Consider the following 932-nt stretch of genomic DNA (forward strand, 5'->3'; position numbering starts at 1 on the left):
GGGGGGGTTGTTGGGGTGGGATATTGGATGTAGGGAGGATATTGGGGGGTATGGGGGGGTCAGGGCGGGGGGTGTCACGGTTTGGCGGTGACATCGGGGTGGGGGCACGGGAAGGGGATTTCGGGGACGGGGGTCAGAGTGGGGGGTCAGGTTGGAGGTGGGGGGCGCTGGGGCGCGGTGCCCCACAACGGGGCGCCCCCACAACGGGGTAACTGACCCCACACCGGGGCGCCGACCCCCCAGCGCCCCCCGCCCCTCACCGTGCCCGCGGAACGTTCTCTCCAGGCTCGGCAGCCTCCCCCGGCCCGCGAACTCCTCGGCCCGCTCCACCAGCGCCTCGTGCACCGCCTGGTGGCCGCACAGCACCACGACGCGCCGCGTGCCCAGGTAGACCGTGAACACCGGGCCGTAGCGATCCCGTAACTGGGGGGGGGGGTTGGGGGGGCGATGGCGGGGGGCACACAGCGCACAACGCGCCGCTCGGCTCCGACCCCGAGGTCGTCACGGGGTGGGGGTCCCCGAAGCGCCGCCCTCCAGAGCGGTTACAGGGTGGGGGTCCCTAAAGTGCCCCCGTATCCCAATCCCATAATGCGGGGGGGGATCCCCAAAGTGCGACCCCCACCTCAGCCCCCACACGGGGGTCCCCCGACCCCATAATTTTGGGGGGGAGGGGGGTCGCTCCACCCCCTGGGGACCCACCTTAAGGAACGATTGGAGGGTTTGGGACGGGGAAATCTGCAGCAGGTTCCCGATGAGGGGCAGCGGGGTCGGACCTGGGGGGAGGCGGCCCCCCCCGGCCCCCCGCCACCCGCGGACGGCGAGGAGCAGCAGGAGGGAGAGGAGCAGCAACAGCAGCAGCATCGCCTCCATGGCGGGCAGCGATTGCGGCCCCTCCGCCCCCCCCCGGGGTATTTATGGGGCTGGGGGGGGGG

General features: G+C 72.3%; 1 protein-coding gene across 1 annotated transcript; it reads right to left on the bottom strand.

Moving 5' to 3' along the window:
• Positions 1 to 66: 66 nt before the first annotated feature.
• Positions 67 to 902, bottom strand: LOC122193191 (cytochrome P450 2G1-like; the record flags this gene model as incomplete). The annotated part of the gene is made up of 2 exons (XM_042893921.1): positions 700 to 902; positions 67 to 423 (listed from the first exon to the last, which is right to left on the bottom strand). Coding segments are annotated over exons 1-2 (528 nt in total), but the record flags the coding sequence as incomplete, so codon positions are not given.
• Between the last annotated feature and the right edge of the window lie 30 nt (positions 903 to 932).

The sequence above is a fragment of the Lagopus leucura genome, unplaced genomic scaffold (genome assembly GCF_019238085.1).
Source record: "Lagopus leucura isolate 7727_CA_CO unplaced genomic scaffold, USGS_WTPT01 31818-0_obj-0_obj, whole genome shotgun sequence".
Lineage (NCBI taxonomy): Eukaryota > Metazoa > Chordata > Aves > Galliformes > Phasianidae > Lagopus > Lagopus leucura.